Source organism: Lissotriton helveticus, chromosome 9 (genome assembly GCF_964261635.1).
Source record: "Lissotriton helveticus chromosome 9, aLisHel1.1, whole genome shotgun sequence".
In the NCBI taxonomy this organism is placed as follows: domain Eukaryota; kingdom Metazoa; phylum Chordata; class Amphibia; order Caudata; family Salamandridae; genus Lissotriton; species Lissotriton helveticus.
In genome coordinates, this window is record NC_136070.1 from 1,081,280,647 (window position 1) to 1,081,299,684 (window position 19,038).

General features: G+C 45.4%; 1 protein-coding gene across 1 annotated transcript in view; it reads left to right on the forward strand.

The window, feature by feature from the left end:
- The window catches only part of LOC144782234 (TATA element modulatory factor-like), a 316,861-nt gene that overhangs the window by 279,941 nt on the left and 17,882 nt on the right, over positions 1 to 19,038 (forward strand). Inside the window, exon 16 of the mRNA XM_078661477.1 lies at positions 7,249 to 7,374. Coding sequence (XP_078517603.1) covers positions 7,249 to 7,374 — 126 coding nt within the window. The remainder of the gene's footprint in view (positions 1 to 7,248; positions 7,375 to 19,038) is intronic.

Below are 19,038 nucleotides of genomic sequence, written 5' to 3' on the forward strand. Positions count from 1 at the left end.
GGCTATATCCAAGTCTGGAAAAAGGGGGAAGGTCAGAAAAAGAGTGGCACGTCCTGAAGGGGCTGAATGTAAGTGCGAGTGACTGATGTACTGTGTCATAGGAGTCTAGTCTGTGCCATTCCTGCATTGGGTGTGTTTGTGCTCATCACAGAAGTGTTTCCCATTGAGCTGGGCTCTCCAAGTGCCTCTTCCGAAGTTTTGGAAGGTACAGCCGAGGCCACTTACATCCCGCTGGCTTCAGGTATGTGAAGGTCTGACCTGCCATACACTTTGTGACCCTAAGATGTGTTTTTCAGGAGATGAAAGAACAGACTTCTGATGATGTGGGTACCTCTCTTCTATTTGCCCCACGCCATAGACTCGACCTGTCTAATGGACCTCTGTTGGAAGTTACACACAAGCAGATTTATTCCAGATGCAAAGCTTGTGGGCAGTTTCAGGGACAGAGCAACCTCGCAGAGGGAGCACTGAACCACCCCACACCCAGTTTGGGTGTATCTCCCGCCCCACCTAAATCCTAGATGACCTTTCACCCACGCTCACAGCTGCACTCGCCTCTCTTCTCCGACCCTGCATTCATAGAACCTCCCTGGATGTGAAGGGGCTTCTTACACACATTCTTGGAAATGTTTCTCAATTAAGGGCTCTTTTCTGAACCCCTTACACTTGGAGCTGGTCATTGCTTTTATCCCCTGAGTAAAATCGGGCTGGTCACAGCAGAACCCCCTCCCCCTCCTTACTCACTACAACACGTCCAGGTAAAGACACCACGTAATCTGAGGAGACACAACCCTCACTGGCAGCAATTGCTAGTTCAAACCGTTTAGAAAACTTCGGTTCTGTGAGAACATACTGTGCATCGTTTAAGATAAATCTGAAAACCAACTGTTCGATCTCATTGAATACACTCATTTCTTAGGTCCCTTGCATGTGCCCAGTCTGTCTTTAATGCTTTCAAAACTCTAAATCCTGTATACCTTCAATGGTATTTTTGATGGTGTATGAAGTGTGTCACTGCCCATGTCATACACTCACTCCATGCCCCCCACTGTGGTGTAGTGTAGTTCCTATATTCCCAATAGACTCTGCGCATTGGAATAATATATCCTATAGATTTGATGTAGGACTTAGGTCGACTAGGTCTCTATTGAATAAATTAGACTTAACTGTGAGTGCCAGCTAGCTCAGAGGTCACTCGAAACTTTCTCGAATTCACAAGAAGGGATTAGTTTCTGACAACCGCATAAACATGACAACTTTGTTTCCCCAAGATAAAACTGATCTTCAGAGTCATGGAAACAATAGATAAATATTTCACTCAGTCAATCGTGCATGCTTCGTTTCACCAGAGGTGCAGAGAAACAGAGAGGCGGGCGTTTTCAATAAAAGTATGTTCGAGGCATATGAGCTTCAGATTCTACACTTTGCATTAGATCGCCACCTGGTGTTGGGCTCGGATGATTGCATGTTGTTGTCGTCTTGGAAGAAGTCTTTTGTAGTCACGAGATAGGTGACTTCTCCCTTGGACGATAGTGCGCATGGTCATCGGCTCCATCCTTAGATTGTTTTTTCCGCTTCTGGGTTCGGATGAAAATTTTTCCGCTCCGGTTCGAAATCTACTTTTCAAGTACTTCGACGTGTAAAAACTTATTCAAACTTCACCTAACTACTTTCAATATCAACAAATATCATCTCGACTTCGTCAGCTCGATTCCGGTTGTCGACGCGGGCCTATCCACGCCGTGAGGCCTACACCTCATGGAAAGGACGCCATTCAAACGATGCCCCGAGTGTGGAGCAAAGTTTCCACACAGTGACCACCACAAGGTCTGTAACCTATGCTTATCGCCAGAACACGACGAATTCAGCTGTACAGCCTGTGCGTCCTTTCGATCCAAGAAAACCATTCGAGATTGGAGGACCCGTCGAGACGACATGCAGAGATCAGCTCCGGAACCGGTGGATATCTTCGACAAAGAAGTTGAGCTTGTTCCTGAAGAAGATTCCGATGATCTCCAAATAGTCGTGTCAGAGGCAGACGACTCAGATAACTCCATACCATCGGGTCAGCGCGTGAATACTACTGCCCCGGCCCCATACACAGCACCCAAATCGAAGGCAAAGGTCAACACTCTGCCTCCGGCGCCCAGTCACGACCGAAAAACAACTTTGAAAGCCCCGCCATCGAGCCTGGCTCCGAAGAAAATAATCAAGCCTTCCAGTAACTCCTTACCGAGCAAGCCGCACGTGCCGATCCCACCACCTCCCTCGGCACCGAAACCGAAAGAAGTCTCTGCTCCAAACCATCGACTTCTAAGGACAAACCTATGAAACCAGCGTCTGACCCCTCGAAGCCGACGACACCAGCTTCCACTCCGAAGCCATCATCTTCGGTACCGAAACCTACAAGGCCTGATTCCGATGCGCTCAAGCCCTCGAAACAGCCTACGACTCCGAAAACAACACCTTCGGTGCCAAACTCTACGCCAAAGGACACAGTAAAAACTCCTAAGTCTAAAGACAAGCAGCAACCACGCCCGGAACCGAAAGAAATGGCGCCGGCAAAGGTTCCGCAAGGAGAAGAACTTTTTCAACCTGATCCTCTACAAAAGAAGATCTACATTGACCCAAAAACAGGTGCTGTATCCACTACACCACACAGGAAGAGGAAGTCAGACACAGCACCTACACCTGCAGTGCCTGTCAAGAAGAAGAACTCTGCCACATCTCCTATGCACCCTGCTTCTCCTATGCTTCCTTCTCCTTCATCTCCTGTTCCTCTTAACAATTCACCTCAAATTTCTCCTGAACACTCGCCTCTTCATTCTTCACATTCACCTCAGAATGATGATGAGTATAACCTAGGGGGAGGGGTAGACCCAGATGAGACTTTCCCATACATTATTGATGATCCAGACTGGGAGTAACCAAACCCACAAGATGTGCCAGATATTCCTGACCCACAGTCATATCCATCAAATCCTTCTCCACCAGAAGATATTAGTTTTGGGCATTTGTTAACCGCTACCGCGTTTTCCGGCGGTACGCGGGAATTTAAAAAATGGCTTGATAGTGACAAAGCTAGCTCGTCATCCGCGCACCGCAGGTAACGTTGATGACGAGCTGGCTTTGTCATCAGCATCGAAGGGGTTAAACAGAGCTGCCATTTACCATGGGGTCACCATGCATTCAGATGAGGCAGAGGAAGATTTTTTGTTAGATACATTTGAACAATCGCAAAGGTCTGTTCAAATTCTTCCTATGATTAAAGGGGTCATCAAACATGCTCCAGAGGTATTTAAAGATCCTGTACGTGCTAGGATCCTAAACGCTAGAATTGAGAAAAAATACCGGCCTGCTCCTGGGGATTCAGCCTACATTAAAGGACACCTACCCTTAGATTCACTAGTTGTTTCAAATGCTAGAAAGAGGGCAAACTCACAGACGTCAGGTGAATCACCTCCACCTGATAAATAATCAAAGGTGATAGATGCTTCTGGCAAGAGAATAGCTGCTCAAGCTACAAATACGTGGCGTATAGCTAACGCACAAGCCCTCCTTGCGAGATACGACAGGGCTCATTATGACCAGTTAGAAAAACTACTACAACATCTACCTGAACAATATAAGTTGCAGGCAAACGACATTATACAAGAAAGCAAGTTAATTTCAAATGCCTCAATCAAGTGTGCCCTTGATGTAGAAGACACTGCATCTAGAGCTGTAAACACTAGTGTCCTACTTAGACGTCATGCGTGGCTATGCATTTCAGGATTTAAGCAGGAAGTGCAAACTACCATCTTAAATCAGCCATGTAACCAACATCAATTGTTTGGACCAGAGGTAGACACAGCACTTGAGAAAATGAAAAAAGAGGAAGAGGTCGGGTAACAACAGTAATCGAACCTCTTCCACCACAAAACAGTGACTTCCCTCTGCTCCCCCAACAGCATTCCACTCCTGTGGGGGGCAGATTAACACAGTTCCTACCTGTCTGGAATTCCATCACAACAGACAGGTGGGTAAGACAAATTATCCAGTATGGCTACTGCCTCGAACTTACAGCTACCCTTCCACACATACCCCCCAGGCAGCGTCCACTGTCCGCAGAACTTCTCACTCTGCTCAAACAAGAAGCCCTATCACTTCTTCAAAAGGATGCAATAGAAATAGTTCCTTTACAACATCAAGGAACAGGGGTTTACTCGCTGTATTTTCTAATACCCAAAAAGGATGGAACACTAACACCAATTATCGACCTCAGGCCCCTCAATCATTATATACAATCAGATCATTTTCATATGATCACTTTACAACAAGTGCTCCCATTGCTGCAACAGGGCGATTTCCTTACAACACTAGATCTAAAGGATGCCTACTTCCACAGTCCTATACATCCTTCTCACAGGAGGTATCTAAGGTTTATACTGGAAGGACAGCATTATCAATTCAAAGTCCTTCCATTCGGGGTCACAACTGCACCAAGAGTATTCACAAAGTGCCTAGCAGTAGTAGCCGCACATCTCAGAAGACAACAAATACATGCCTTCCCTTATCTAGACGATTGGCTCATAAAAGCCAAGTCATTCAATCAGTGTGTCCAACACACACATCAGACAATTCAAACATTGCACGACTTAGGGTTCACAATCAAGTACACCAAGTCGCACCTACAGCCCTCTCATGTACATCAGTATTTAGGGGCGACAATAAATACATCTACAGCTCCTGCGTATCCCAGTCCAGCAATGATACAGAGCATTCAAGTCTTAGTCACAAAGTTCCAACATCAACACTCTCTCCAAGCCAGAGTGTTCATGAGACTAATAGGCATGATGGCATCTTGCATCTTCATTGTACCATATGCAAGACTGCAGATGCGTCCGTTACAGGAATGTCTAGCACAACAGTGGAATCAGGCTCAAGGGCAACTAACAGACCTGCTGGAGGGTCGGCTTCCTTCGGCACTTGCTGTAGCGAGCTGTGTCGGGCAAGTAGATAGTGAAACTGCTCCAAACCACCGTGTGTTTGCTAGGGCAAGTGTACGCATATTTATACCTTGAAGGTGCCTAGTTTGACGTAAAGTCGGACATAATAACGTCATCAAAGAATGTAGTTCTTTGAAAACGCCATGAATTCTAGGACAAATCAGTATTCAAGAAAGGGGATGTCCCTGACTGTTGAAGCCGAGTTTTTCCAAGAAATCGTTGTGGCTTTTTGAAACTAGTGGAAGTAGCCATGCCTGTATTTGGACTGGATGGGTTATGTCTAAATATGGTTATGATTTCTATGCCTATATGAGGGCAAGGTGATTTGTACCTATATAAGGGCATGAATCGGGGAAATTACACTAGGGTCCTAAAAAGCTATACAACAGTGGGGGAAGGCTGGCACTAGAGGGTCATGTTCGGTGAACAGACGCCTGCATGGAAGGAAGCAGCGAAACTGACACATTGCAGTGTGTTTCCTCCACAGGCCATGTGGGTGCTACATAGGCTGAAAAGGCAGGAGGATAGCACAGCACTTCCTTCCGTGCCCTTTCCTTCCTGGGCACTCCTTAATTGTATATTATCAGGTGCCCGGGTTTTGGAGGGTGGAGACCAGCAGTGTTTACTGAATGTGAACTCCGTTTATGGCAGCCACCAGAGACGCCTAAAGGCATGGGCAAAGTGGGCTCTGGCTTGGGGCCCCTACCTTTCAGGGGGCCTCTGATAGAAGAGCCAGCTCTGTTCTGCACAGAGGCTTACCCTGACAATAAATGGTTTAAAGTACCGTTTTACCTTTATTTATTTTTAACGTGGGTGATGTGTGAGTGTTTTGTGGACATTTTGCAGGGAAATATTGTTTGTTTCGTGCAACATCCATAAAGTTTCTTTTACATAAAAACAGGACCTCTCATATGAGAAATGGGAGGTTGTCAGTGAATATTTGCCCTAACGCTAGCCTACTGCTGCCGCATTACAATATTAACAAGCATTTGCAATGCAATTGGTCTCGCATTTATGCGAGTTTGAGCTATTAACATTGCAAATAACAATGCCTTTTATTTTTGTTTTTAAAACATAAATCAAAGGCTCTGTCATTTACAATGCCAATAGCTTAAGCTTGCGCTAATGCGAGACCTATTGCATTGCAAATGCTTGTTTTTTAGGTCTTTGCATCTTAGCTAAAACTATTATATGGGTTTGGGTCAAGATATTACACATGGTGGGCTCTGTTTACGGATATGTTACTGTTTCTTCCTCCAAGTTAACCATTTTTTATTACTGGATGTTCTGGAGTGGTGTGATTTACCAATTGTACTGTTATTGATTTTGTGCTCATTATATATGCATATTATAATTTCATTTGACTATTATTCGGAATGAGGTTCACACATTTTTACGGCGTTGACATTAGTTGGGATAATACTGACTGTAAATCATCTACTGTGTTTCAGAATTTATCAAATATTGATTGAATGTTGTTATTCCCCTAGAATGTTACATCTGTTTGTGAAAACCTCCATTAGAAGTGAGTGGTCTGATCATTGTTTAATTATGTTAAGTAGGTTTTCTCTCAAATTCAACATTCAGTTTGACTGCATTTGCAATCCATTGATTTAGTGATTGTGGAATACAATACTTCTATAATCAGAAAGACTTCCAGACACTGAAAAGAAAAACAGATAACCCCAGCCAGCCGTAGTACCCTAATGATAATGCAGAAAAAAAGATTGATTCACTAGTGTAACCATACGTAGTATTCATCACATCTGAAAGCAGCCTTTCTCAAGTAATTGAATAACTAATATAAAATTACACCAGGTGAATAGTGCTTGATACACCAAGGGAGTTACAGGAATATTGATACTTATAGAAAATGATAAGGGGTTGTTTCTTCAGCTAGATCCCATCAGGGCGAAAATAGATTATAGGAACACCTCTATGGAAGGCACACATGCTATACACTTTTATTTTGTCCAATAAAATACCACATCTATGAGTAAATATTATTACTTATCACAGTAATTTACAAAGAGAGAGTCACATTACCTCTTTAGGAATTGCAAACTGTTCTCTTTGAATGCCCTTTTGTCATTCTTGTAGGTTACTTCTTTGAGTTCAATTGTGATTGATTAATTAATGTTAAAATGTATCCTATATATTTGTTGTGGAATGCTGTACAATGTTCTTGTACATCTTGTTTGCATTCAAAATTGCAAACAAATGGATTTGATTAGGAATATTTATTTCTGGATTACAACAGCTAGAAATTGCGAGCTTGGAAAAAACAAGGGCAATAATGGCGGAGGAGCTTGTAAAGTTGACCAATCTTAATGATGAGCTTGACGAGAAAGTACAAGAGATACCAAAATTGCGGGTACAGTTGAGGGTAAGTGTTTTGCAATTTATTACGATTTTTTCTAAATGTTTAAAAGCTTTGTTAGTACCCTTTCCATTGTTACTAGTTTCCCTCATTACTGCAATGTCAGAGATCACTTTAGCTCTCAACTTGTAGGTACTGGGCCACTTAGTGACCGGATGAAATACGCTTCTAATAACAGTTACCCTTGGTCTTGCATGCCTGTTACCCGGCACACAGGCATGCATCACTTATGCTTGCATCCCTTATCGCCTGTTCGGGCTGCACACTTAATATTTCCCTCTTTTGACCAGCATTGTGAAACGGTACATGATTCTTTACTGCTTAGCGATTCTGTAATGTGCAAACAATGTTTCATAAAATGTGTTGCTTTTTTGTATTTCTGATCAGGTAACATAAACTAAAGATTTCATCTGTAGTTCTAGTCCATACGTGTCTTGTCACTATCTGTTTGAGTAGTAAACTGACATACCCCCTGAGTCTCCATAGTGGGAACTAGTCATCTGATGCATACCTCTACCGCATGTGTCGCCATTGACACAAGGTCCCTCCAGATCAGTTATGGAATAGATGTATATCAAGGGGTGACCGTATCCCACTTCGGTATTGACTTTGTCACTAAGGACGAGTATGTACAGCCTATAGTGCTAGCCACCAACAAACTATAGAAACAAGCTAAAAAATGTTTTACTCCAGCCAATGACGTGGAGGTGCTCTACACCCCATTCTTCCCAGAGGTGACTATAGATAAGGTGTCTACCTCATGTCTTGCATGCAGGGAGTCTCTACAGAGGTCTGCTTTTCCATTATCCATCCATTTATTCTGACTGAAAACCCTCTGTTCAAGGCATATGAGCTGCAGATTGTACACTATGCATAGATCGCCATCTGGTGTCCGGCTCGGATGCTTGCACTTTGTTGTTTTCTTGGAAGAGTCTTTTGTTGTCACAAGATGGGTGACTCCTCGCTTGGAAGACAGTGTGCATGGGCATCGACTCCATCCTTAGATTGTTTTTTTTTTCGCCATTGGGTCTGGATGTAACTTTTGTGCCCCGGTTCGGCACCGTTTTTTTCCAAACCTTTTCGCCGCGCAAACTATCTACAACTCAACGGTATTCTTTGCCATCGCGGGATCTTCGACGCGCATCTCAAATACTCTATTCCGGTCGTTGACGCGGGCCCCTGGGCCTATCAACTTAGTTCGGGCCTACAGCTCATGGAAAGGTCTCCATTCAAAAAATGCTCCCAGTGTGTAGCGAAATTCCCACACAGAGACCATCACAAGGTCTGTAACCTGTGTCTCTCGCCTCTTTTCGTTCCAACAAAACCATCCGTGATCGCCGGGCCTGACGACACATCATGGCGCAGCAAGCAGCTCCAGCACCAGTAGACATCTTCAATGAAGGCCTGATGTCACGGAGGAGGATTCTGAGGACCTGGAAATCAGAATCGGACGACCACATTGCTCCTGGTCAACGAGTGAGTACAACTGCCCCTATCCCAACTCCACCCGAAAAAAAGAAGGTCCTGGTCAAGACTTCGCCTCCTGGCCCCAGTCGCGACCGAAAACAAACTTCAGAAGCCCCGCCCTCGGGCCCGGCTCCGAAGATAAAGGACAAGCCTTCCGGTAGCTCAGGACCAAGCAAACAGTATATCAGTGTCCCGCAGGCGCCTTCAGCACCAAAGACGGGAGAGCAACCTACTCCGAAAAAGAAGTCGGCACCGACCACCTCTACGCCGAAACAAAAACCATCTGATCCAAAGCCAAAGCCTTGGGAACCAAAAAAGATTTCTGTCTCCATAGCCAAGCCAAAGGACCCCAAACTACTTCCTAAAGCCTCGGAGCACAAATCCAAACCCCGCTCGGACCCCAAGAAGTCGGTACCGAAAGCGGTTTTCAAAGAGGAAGAACTGTTTCGACCGGATCCCAAGCAGAAAAAACTCCATATAGACCCCAAAACAGGACATGAGGCTACTGTTCCTGTTCCACACAACAAGAGGAAGCTGGACACACCAGACACTCCTGCAGTGCCTGTAAAGAGAAAAGACGGTGCCACTTCTCCTTTAAGACCCTCTTCTTCAGTTCTTCCTCCTAAGCCTGTCCTTCCTCCTAAGCTCGTCTCTACCTCCACAGCCTCCAAAGCTCACACCTCATTCACCACCTCCACAGGATGATGATGATAATAATTTAGGGGGTGGGGGAGATACCAATGACCCTGATGATGGCACGGACACACCACAGGACGATTAAGATTATTATAATGACCCAGTAGATCCCTCAGACCTCCCTGATCCCCAGCCATACCCAACAAAACCATCTCCCCCAGATGACAAAATTTGTTTTGGTCAGCTTCTAAATAGAACTGCTGTCTACCATTGTGTTCCCATGCATTCAGATCCTGCAGACGAGGACTTCCTTCTAGACACGTTCGAACAGTCTAAAAAAAATGGCCAAACCCTGCCAATGCTAAAAGGGGTCATTAAACATGCCCCGACATTTTTAAAGACCTGGTGAGAACTAGAATTCTCAATCACAGGATTGACAAAAAATATAAACCTGCCCCAGATGATCCTACCTACATCAAAGGGCAGCTACCCTTAGACTCGCTAGTGGTAACTAACGCTAGAAAGCGCGCCCACTCTCAAACCTCCAGTGATGCACCACCTGCGGATAAAGAATCTAAACTGTTAGATGCCTCTGGCAAGAGAGTTGCTGCCCAAGCAGCTAACCAATGGCGCATAGCCAACACCCAAGCATTACTAGGTATGATAGGGCTCACTGTGATCAAATAGAAACCCTATTACAACATTTACCTGATCAATACAAAACCCAGGCAAATTATTTAATTCAAGAGGGCAAATTAATAACCAACGCATCGCATCAATCAAGTGTGCCCTTGATGCAGCAGACACAGCCTCTAGGTCCATTAACACTGGTGTGCTACTCAGACAACATGCCTGATTACGCATTTCAGGCTTTTAATAAGAGGTACAAACAACTATCCTTAACCAGCCGTTCAATCGGGAACAACTTTTTGGACCGGCTGTAGACCCCACTCTAGAGAAGATGAAAAAGAACACAGAGACTGCTAAATCCATGGGAGCATTACCGTCTCCATCCACATGTGGGTCCTTTTGTCGCTCCTTCTATAGAGGAGCATCCAAAAACATTGCAACCAAGACCGCCTCCTCTTCCCTCAAAAACAACAGGCACGCATCCCCCAACAGAGGATATTTTAGAGGCGGATAGAGGGAAAATAACAACAAAGGCAGAGGCCGCAGTGACAACAACACTCGCGCCTCCACCACTAATAAACAGTGACTTCCCTCCACTCCCTCCAGACCATTCCACTCCGGTCGGGGGGAGACTCTCACAGTTCCTACCTGTCTGGGATTCCATCACAACAGACAAGTGGGTAAAACAAATTATCCAGTATGGTTACTGCCTGGAATTTACAGCAACCCCACCCACCATACCACCCAAACAGCGTCCAATGTCCACGGAACACCTCACACTCTTTAAACAAGAGGTTCTCTCACTGCTTCAAAAGCACACAATAGAACCAGTTCTCTTACAGCATCAAGAAACAGTGGTTTACTCGCTGTATTTCCTAATCCTAATCCCCAAAAAAGACGGGACCCTAAGGCCAGTATTCGTCCTCAGACCCCTCAATCTGTATATACAGTCAGATCATTTTCATATGATCACTCTCCAACAGGTCCTCCCACTGCTACAACAAGTCGACTTCCTTGCCACACTAGATCTCAAGAACGCCTACTTCCACATTCCCATACACCCTGCTCACAGGAAGTATCTAAGGTTCATAGTGGACGGACAACACTATCATTTCAAAGTCTTTCCATTCGAAGTCACCACTGCACCCAGAGTGTTCACAAAGTGACTTACGGTGGTTGCAGCACCCTTAAGAAGACAACAAATCCATGTCTTTCCATATCTCGACGACTGGCTGATAAAGCCAAGTCATTCAACCAGTGTGTTCATCACACCCATCAAACCATCCAGCTGCTACGTGGGATTCACAGTAAACTACTCCAAGTCAAATCTTCAGCCCTCCCACATACATCAGTATTTATGGGCCACATTAGACACCTGCAGAGCTCTGGCATATACCAATCCAGCCAGGATAGCCAGTATACAAGCCCTAATCACCACATTTCAACCACAACACCCCCTCCCAGCAAGGGTATTCATGCAACTCATAGGAATGATGGCCTCTTGCATCTTTATCGTCCCTCATGCAAGACTTCAAATGCGCCCCTTACAGGAATGCCTCGCACGTCAGTGGAACCAGGTTCAAGGACAACTTACAGATCTGGTGTTGGTGGACAGCCGCACAAATCACTCTCTGCAGTGGTGGAACACACGGAACCTGTCCAAAGGGCAGCCGTTCCTCGGGCCAGTTCCACCGATAGTGCTAACAGCAGACTCATCACTCACCAGTTGGGGGCCCATCTCCTAAACCCTACAATTCAAGGCAAATGGACCACTCAACAAAGTGCTCCATATCAATCACCTAGAATTACTCGCAATATTTCTAGCATTAAAGTCATTCCAACTACATCTACTGCACAAGACTGTCCTAGTCCGTACGCGCAACATGACAGCCATGTATTACATACAGAAACAAGGAGGCACACATTCTTTGCAGCTGTCCCAGCTCGCACAAAACATTTGGAGATGGGCCATTCCACAAAACATATACCTCATGGCAGAGCATCTTCCAGGAGTTCACAATCAGATTGCGGATCTCCTAAGTCGGCAGACACAGTAGATACACGATTGGGAACGTCATCCCCTTATTCTGCCTGCTGTTCTGGGGCCTGAGGTGTGCCAGGCATCATCCCTGTCCCCGACACCTGGTGTCCCGGCCCGGTGGCATGGAGCGAATTGAGTGGCTGGCTTGTCCCTCTCGCGGGCGCGTGGGCTGTTGGCTCCCTCTGACTCTTCATCACCCCGGCTGCTAAGATTCTGCGGGGCCGAGGCTTTCCTGTGGCGCTCCTGACTATCCCTGGGGCAATTCTTCCAGACTGCTACGGTCTTCCTCTGGGGTGCTCCTGCTTGTCCCTTTTTTGCCGGTCACTGTCAGATCCCTATGGTAGGTGCGTCCCTGCTTTCCCGGGCCACCGGTTCCTCTGCGTTGGCCCGACTTTTGCCGACTGCGCCTCTCAACATGGGGAAAACGGACCCTAGACATCCCAAGATCGCATTTGAGCTCCGGAGACCTTCGCAGCAGGACGGCGCTAGCTCTGAGGGCGCCGACTCTGCTGTCACCATGGATGCCTCCTCCGCCTGGGACGACGACCTCAAGGCAATCGTGCTGGACATCAAGTCCACGGTGACTGGCATCGCGACCCAGCTGGATCAGCTCTCTGCCCGTTTGGACTCTGTCAAGGCCCGCGTCGACTCTCACGACAACCGCTTACTTCATGTCGATACCAGGGTGTCGGATGCCGAGGATGCCGCCACCCAGGATCACCAGAAATTGCTCCACATGGATAAAATCTTGGCGGTCATCCGTGAGAAGAATGAGGATTTTGGGGCCCGCTCCCGTCGGAGCAACCTCCGTATCACGGGCCTCCCTGAATCCACCAACATTTCTAAAATGGAGGACTTTGTTGAACAGTTGATCAGGGAGCTTTTCGGAGACTTCCTTTCATCTGTGTTTATTGTGGAGCGCGCTCATCGCTCCCTCGGCCCGCGTCCTGGTCCCGGGCTGCCTCCGCGGCCAATAATAGCAAAAATCTTGAACTATCGTGATTGAGACTGCATCCTCCGGGCAGCGTGGGACAAGGGTGCCATCACTCACCAGGGCAACTCACTCTCCTTCTACGCGGACTACACCCTCACAGTCCAAGCGGCCCGGCGAGAATTCCTGCCTGCTAAGCGCCTACTCCAGAAAAACGAGGTCTCCTACTCCCTGGCCTACCCAGCAAAACAGAGTTCGACAGGGCACCAAAACACTTGTCTTCTCGGATCCAAGGGAGGCTATGGCATTCGCTAAAAGACTTGATAAGGACGCTCGCTCCTCTCCTCCTAAATCTCAGCCGGACGGCTCTGGCCGTCTTAGTGACAATGATTGACTGTGCAGACTCTGTTGGTTTTTGTCTTAATTCCTGACGTCTTTGATGCCTAACACCACTTCAGCTTGGCCCTCCTGCTTTCTTGCAGGGGTGTACGCCAAGCCTTGCCATGCCCCCACGGGATGAGTCCCTTCTCATTTGTTGTCCTTCCCTTTCCTAGTTGTGGGTCCCTGGGGTAGGTTGAGTTGGAAACTCAGCCTAATTGAGGGGTTGGAGTGGGTGGGGGGTTGGAGGGTGCTCCTGCAGGGTACATTTTGGTTGGGGTGGGTATGGGTTATTGTGGGGGTGTCATACTCCCCTACTGGGGTTGTGGCTTTATTTCGCTACTTTATGGTTGTTTGCTTTTACCTCTACAAGTATGATTCTTGATACTGCATTGTGCTTCCTACATAGCTCCGCTGCAAGCCGTTTTCAGTCTGCATTCTGTTTTGTTTGTATTTCTATACACCATAATGTTCTCCGATCTGTCCTGATTACATTCGCTGGTTTTGTATTACAGATTAACACGCTGCTCCACTGGTATTTCCCCCCCTGATAGGTCGCGCTCTCCTGTGGTCTGGAATATGGGACGAACTAGCTACCTGCCGGAGCGCTCCGCCCCTTAAGCTGCACCTGCCAGTCAGACGTTTGCGTGCCTTCCCTGCATTGCCCTGTGGGTGGGAATCCACCGGGGTCTGTGTCCAGTCGCCTGCGCTGCTCCCTACCCGCGCTGCACCCTGCTCCCATTTGATTTCCTTGCCCCATGTGTTCGCTGAGCTGGTCCGTGTTGCTTGTTGTCCGCGCCGCAAAGTGCCACTCTGTCCCGCTCCCTTATGGCTGACGTCGTCTGCTGGACTTGGAATATCCGGCGTTTGAATGATCACCTCAAGGCCTGACTGATAAACTCACACCTACAGCGCCACAAGGTGGATATCTGTCTCTTACAGGAAACGCACCTGTTGCCCGGATCTGTCTCCAGACTCAAATCTCGCTATTGGGGGGAATCCCACTCTTCAACATACTCATCGTATGCTAGGGGCGTCTCAATCCTGCTGCGCCAGGGCCTCCCTTGGCAGACCTCCCGGGTACTCCTTGATCCGGAGGGTAGGTATGTGATCCTCCGTGGTTTACGATTGCCGCGGTTTATGGCCCCAACTTCGATGACCCAGAAGTTTTTTAATCACGTTTGGCACCTCATTTCCTCCTGCGGCTCCGCGGCAGTGGTTTGGGGATTTTAATGTTTAAATTCCTTTATCTCTTCTTGAACATCCCTATTCCCCTCACTTCTCATTTCTTTCACAAACTGCGCTCTCTAGTCATCTCGCTAGTTTGGGTGGGTAAACAACCCAGGGTGGCCTACGATATCCTCACTCTCCCCATGTCTGCTGGTTGGATGGGCGCGCCTGACTTCCGGATCTAAGCCTTATGTGCCCAGGCCAGTTTCCTGCGCTTTTGGATCCACCCCACCCCCTATCAGCCCCACGTCCAGGTTTAGACCGATGTGGCTTCTCCCTGGCCCCTGTCCACTGCCCTGTTCGCGCCTGCGGTGCGCCCTCGGGCGGAGGTTGACACAGTCGAGACGTTACGTTGGGCGTGGTCTTGCCTGCGTCGGCTCTCTGGTTTTCCTCTACTCTCTGCCAACGCCATGCCAATTGTCAACCACCCAGATTTCCCCTCGCTTCAGTCTTCCAGCATGTCCCTACACGCGACGTGTTTGGGTTTGAAAATGGTGGCGGATCTTTACCCAGAGAACTCCTTTTACTCTCTTCCAGACTCCTCGGGGTTGCAGGACACGCTTTTATTTTTTCAGTTGCGCGCCACTTGTCGGAAACTGCACCCTACTTTCCCTCATCCCCAGCCCACCATTCCGGCTCTGGACTTCATATACACTTCCCCGTCGCCGCACAAGTTAATCACCAAACTGTACGCTTTCTCCCTGGCGTCAGCCCCCATTTCCTCGGATCGTGCGCGGGAAGCATGTAGTGCAGACCTTGGTATTGCTATTTCGGAGGCTGACTGGCTTTATTACTGTAATCAAACAAAAAAGCTGTCACCGAACTACCGGCTCCGCCTGATCCATTTCAAGTACTTGCACAGATTGTACCGCACTCCAGTGCAGCTCCACCGGCTCGGGCTTACCCCTGGGGATAACTGTGTGCGTTATTTGAAAAACAGGGGACCCCTACGGAATTAGGTTTGCTATACGTAGGGAAACAACACTTTAGGAAAAAGTACAATTATAGCAAACATTCAATTAATAAAGGCCAGCTCTCTCAACAAAAGGAAATTAAAGCATAACAGAAAAGGCGACCTTAAATGTACTACTATAAATATAGCAACACATTTTATTTTGATATACATAACTTTTTATTTCATATAGATGGGTATTATTATTTCATTAGATATATTCATTTTCAGTTTAGATAAATCATTCAGTACAAATAGATTGAATATTGTAAACAAATCACATTAATACAAAAGAAAAAACAGACATATATTACAACAAGTCATACTGGACCGGCCAATATTCAATTGTAGTGGGCAAAGCGGTTGGATTTGACTACGCGCGTTTCGGCATTCTGCCTTCATCAGGTGACCGTCATTCGCACATACACTTAACAGGACAAAAACTAGTAGAAAAATACAAATATATATATATATATGTACATATTATAAAAAGGTCGTATTAATTTACATAACCTATATACAGATATCAACAAGAGAGACTAGGTCACTATTTACAATAAAATTACACACTATATTATACTATTTACAGAAACCGCAGCTCATGTGTTATAATCCTTGTTACATTTTAACTTAGACAGACATCCTACACATATTTCATATTCGTATGTGTGTCACATAATCTATCTTCTAGTATTTTCCTGATGTTCTATCTGGCATATATTTGTCACAATAGTTCTAGACATAAAGGTATAGTCGTCAATTTCTAAAATTCTGTGATAGTACATGTTTTGTAAAGATATATCATAGATTCTCTTCTGACCATTTTAAGGAGAAAGAATATGAAGACAGAACGAAAGAGAGACCACTAGCCATGAGTTAAACAGAAGTATAGGCGATGACAGCTAACCAGTAATATCAGTTTTACCTTATATCCAAGCCTAATTTAAGCAGACTAAGCTCCTATGAATCATTTTATGAACTATCATATGCCTGATATACTTACATAAGTTCTATATCAAGTTGGTATGAATCGATGGTTAATCTTAAGTCTTCTGTGGTATCATCATCTGGCTTCTAATTTTATTTGTATTCTTTATTAGACGTACGATTGACCCTAAGTAGAATAGAGATAAATGAGGGCAATGCTTGTTTAGTATATGTTTTTTACTTATATTCGGTCTAACATCTCTTTCTCTTATTATGTCCCTTATATAGTAGCGACATTTTCTATCCAAGGGGAAACCTATAAAAAACGTATTGTGGGTTCTATTTCCATATGGAATGTTCCAGCCGTTAAACTTAACATTTTAATATACTTCATTTTTCGGGGGACATCAATATTTACCGTATTTGAAAAAGGTTGTATCCTAGGTCAGACTATGTTCGAGTTGGAAATCAGGGTACACAGTAGCGTAAAAATAGGAGAAGATGCTGGATAATAGATAGTCCACATCAACCTACATCAACAAATAGATACGAATCTGGGTATAGATACTATAAACACTAGTTATATTCTCCAAAAAGATACATATTCTATGTAGGTAATTTACCTTAATTTAGTCAGAACGTATCGTAATGGTTCATAGATCAGGACGAGAGCGATACTGGCAAGTTTGTATAATGAAAACGGCAATGTTCTACATAAAATAGAGATAAGCAAACATATTAGGGTAAACCTAGTAGCAAATTGCGAATGCTGTACTGTTTAAATTCCGAAGGGATAGTTAGAATGTACGGTACCTTTAAAGTCAAAGTATTCCATGCTGTAAACAGGTATAAGCCGTAGTATTCGACCATACGTTTTAGGCGATATCTGTTAGTCCTAGAAGACCGGGAAACAAGAAAAGACTATTCAAGCTATCGTATCCTAGGAGTAGTTTACTGAATTAAGCCGCCCTACCGCAAGATGCCTTACCTTCGTTTAAACCTTTATATTCAAGAGCCAGATCTCCCGATAGTCTTCTGCATAGAGTTCGCCAAGCGATAACAGAAATGAAGGTGACTCTATTTCGGTTTATGTACCCAAAGCATTCCCGCCTAGTCAATACTTAATTACGTGCACCTGTCTCATAGATCAAGCGCACTCGCAGTGATGTCATCACTATGCGATGTATGGGCATAGAGATAGAATATGGACTAGCCATAATACGCCCGATTAAAAGTAGTAGTTTATTAGATTATAAAAACACACACAATATTTTTTTTGGCCACATCAATATCTTATAGGGTCAATGCCTTGTTTGTAATAGGTATTTTAGAAAAAACTGCATGAGTCACGATTTTAATAGCGCATGCTGTGGACCGAGGTAATAACCTCCGACTATATTAGCTAATGGGGACCCTATTTGTGTAAATTACATAATAACCTTCGAATAGATCACTAGGAGCTTAGTCTGCTTAAATTAGGCTTGGATATTAGGTAAAACTGATATTACTGGTTAGCTGTCATCGCCTATACTTCTGTTTAACTCATGGCTAGTGGTCTCTCTTTTGTTCTGTCTTCATATTCTTTCTCCTTAAAATGGTCAGAAGAGAATCTATGATATATCTTTACAAAACATTTACTATCACAGAATTTTAGAAATTGACAACTATACCTTTATGTCTAGAACTATTGTGACAAATATATGCCAGATAGAACATCAGGAAAATACTAGAAGATAGATTATGTGACACGCATAGGAATATGAAATATGTTTAGGATGTCTGTCTAAGTTAAAATGTAACAAGGATTATAACACATGAGCTGCGGTTGCTGTAAATAGTATAATATAGTGTGTAATTTTATTGTAAATAGTGACCTAGTCTCTCTTGTTGATATCTGTATATAGGTTATGTAAATTAATGCAACCTTTTAATAATATGTACATATATATATATATATTTTTGTATTTTTCTCCTAGTTTTTGTCCTGTTTAGTGTATGTGCGAATGACGGTCACCTGATGAAGGCAGAATGCCAAAACGCGCGTAGTCAAATCCAACCGCTTTGCCCACTACAATTGAATATTGACCGGTCCAGTGTGACTTGTTGTAATATATGTCTGTTTTTTCTTTTGTATTAATTAACCCTGGGCGTAGTGGGCGGAGTGGGGCTCCGCGGAGCTACGTGAAGTGGGCGCACAACTACGCCCACCCACGCACTCCGCGTAGCCCCACTCCGCGCCACCCGCCTCCCTCCCGCCCTCCCTAAATACATAAATAAAGGCAAATAAAGGAATAAAAAGCTTTTAAAAACACTTACCTTGTCTGCCGCGTCCCCGGGGCTCCCTCTCGCCGTCCCGCGATTCGCGCCGCCACCGCATCGGATCCTAATGCGCATGCGCGGGCGGCCGCGCATGCGCATTCCTCGCGAGAAATGCGCATGCGCGGCCGCCCGCGCATGCGCATTAGGATCCAAAATGGC